The following is a 691-nucleotide window of genomic DNA, read 5'->3' on the forward strand; positions in this document are numbered from 1 at the left end:
TCAGATCAGATCTGTACCTGCATCCTGACTAGGGTTAATTCCAATGCCATCATCTGTGATGATAGCAGAGGTTGAGGGCTCAACCTTGAACTCTTCTGCTGCAAATTTCAACACAGCAGTGAAGGGAGTTTGTTCTGGCACACTCAGCCTGAAAGCAAAAAGCAGGATAACCACAATAAAAGATATATGTACTATAACATGTGTAACTCATTCATACAATACTGAATAAAAAAATCAAGATACTGAAATCAGCTTGTAAGAAGAAACACAGATTTGCTACAATACAAACTAAAGAAAATACAAAAGGATTATATACAAATACTATTTACAGAACTTTGTTGATTATAAATTCTAATACTAAATACTGCTTCCACATGCTGTCTGTTCCTTTTCTTTTTGATTTTATGTATAGTTCTTAGAACCAATTTCAACTTATTATTTAAGTAATAGTTCACTCTCTCCTTAACTTCTTCATATTTCAGTACAAGGCAATGTGAATCAACAACATTTTCTATACTAAATGCCAAGAAAAAACAATACTATTGCTCAAAGCATGTGGACCATAGTAAGCTTTGAAATATTCAATAAACAATCCAAAGTTTCCAAAACAGTATTTATTTTGAAATACTTTTGCAAACATTATTTGCTGTGTTGATCAAATATCAAGATAAAAATAAGTATTACCAAAATA

The 691-nt window shown here is 31.1% G+C and overlaps 1 protein-coding gene across 1 annotated transcript in view; it reads right to left on the reverse strand.

The window, feature by feature from the left end:
- LOC119581812 (ubiquitin-fold modifier 1) overlaps window positions 1-691 on the reverse strand; it is a gene marked incomplete at its 5' end in the record, with an annotated part of 18,509 nt that overhangs the window by 581 nt on the left and 17,237 nt on the right. Inside the window, 1 exon segment of the mRNA XM_037929943.1 lies at window positions 18-148. Within this exon segment, the coding sequence (XP_037785871.1) occupies window positions 18-148 (131 nt within the window).

This window comes from Penaeus monodon, chromosome 15 (assembly GCF_015228065.2).
Source record: "Penaeus monodon isolate SGIC_2016 chromosome 15, NSTDA_Pmon_1, whole genome shotgun sequence".
In the NCBI taxonomy this organism is placed as follows: domain Eukaryota; kingdom Metazoa; phylum Arthropoda; class Malacostraca; order Decapoda; family Penaeidae; genus Penaeus; species Penaeus monodon.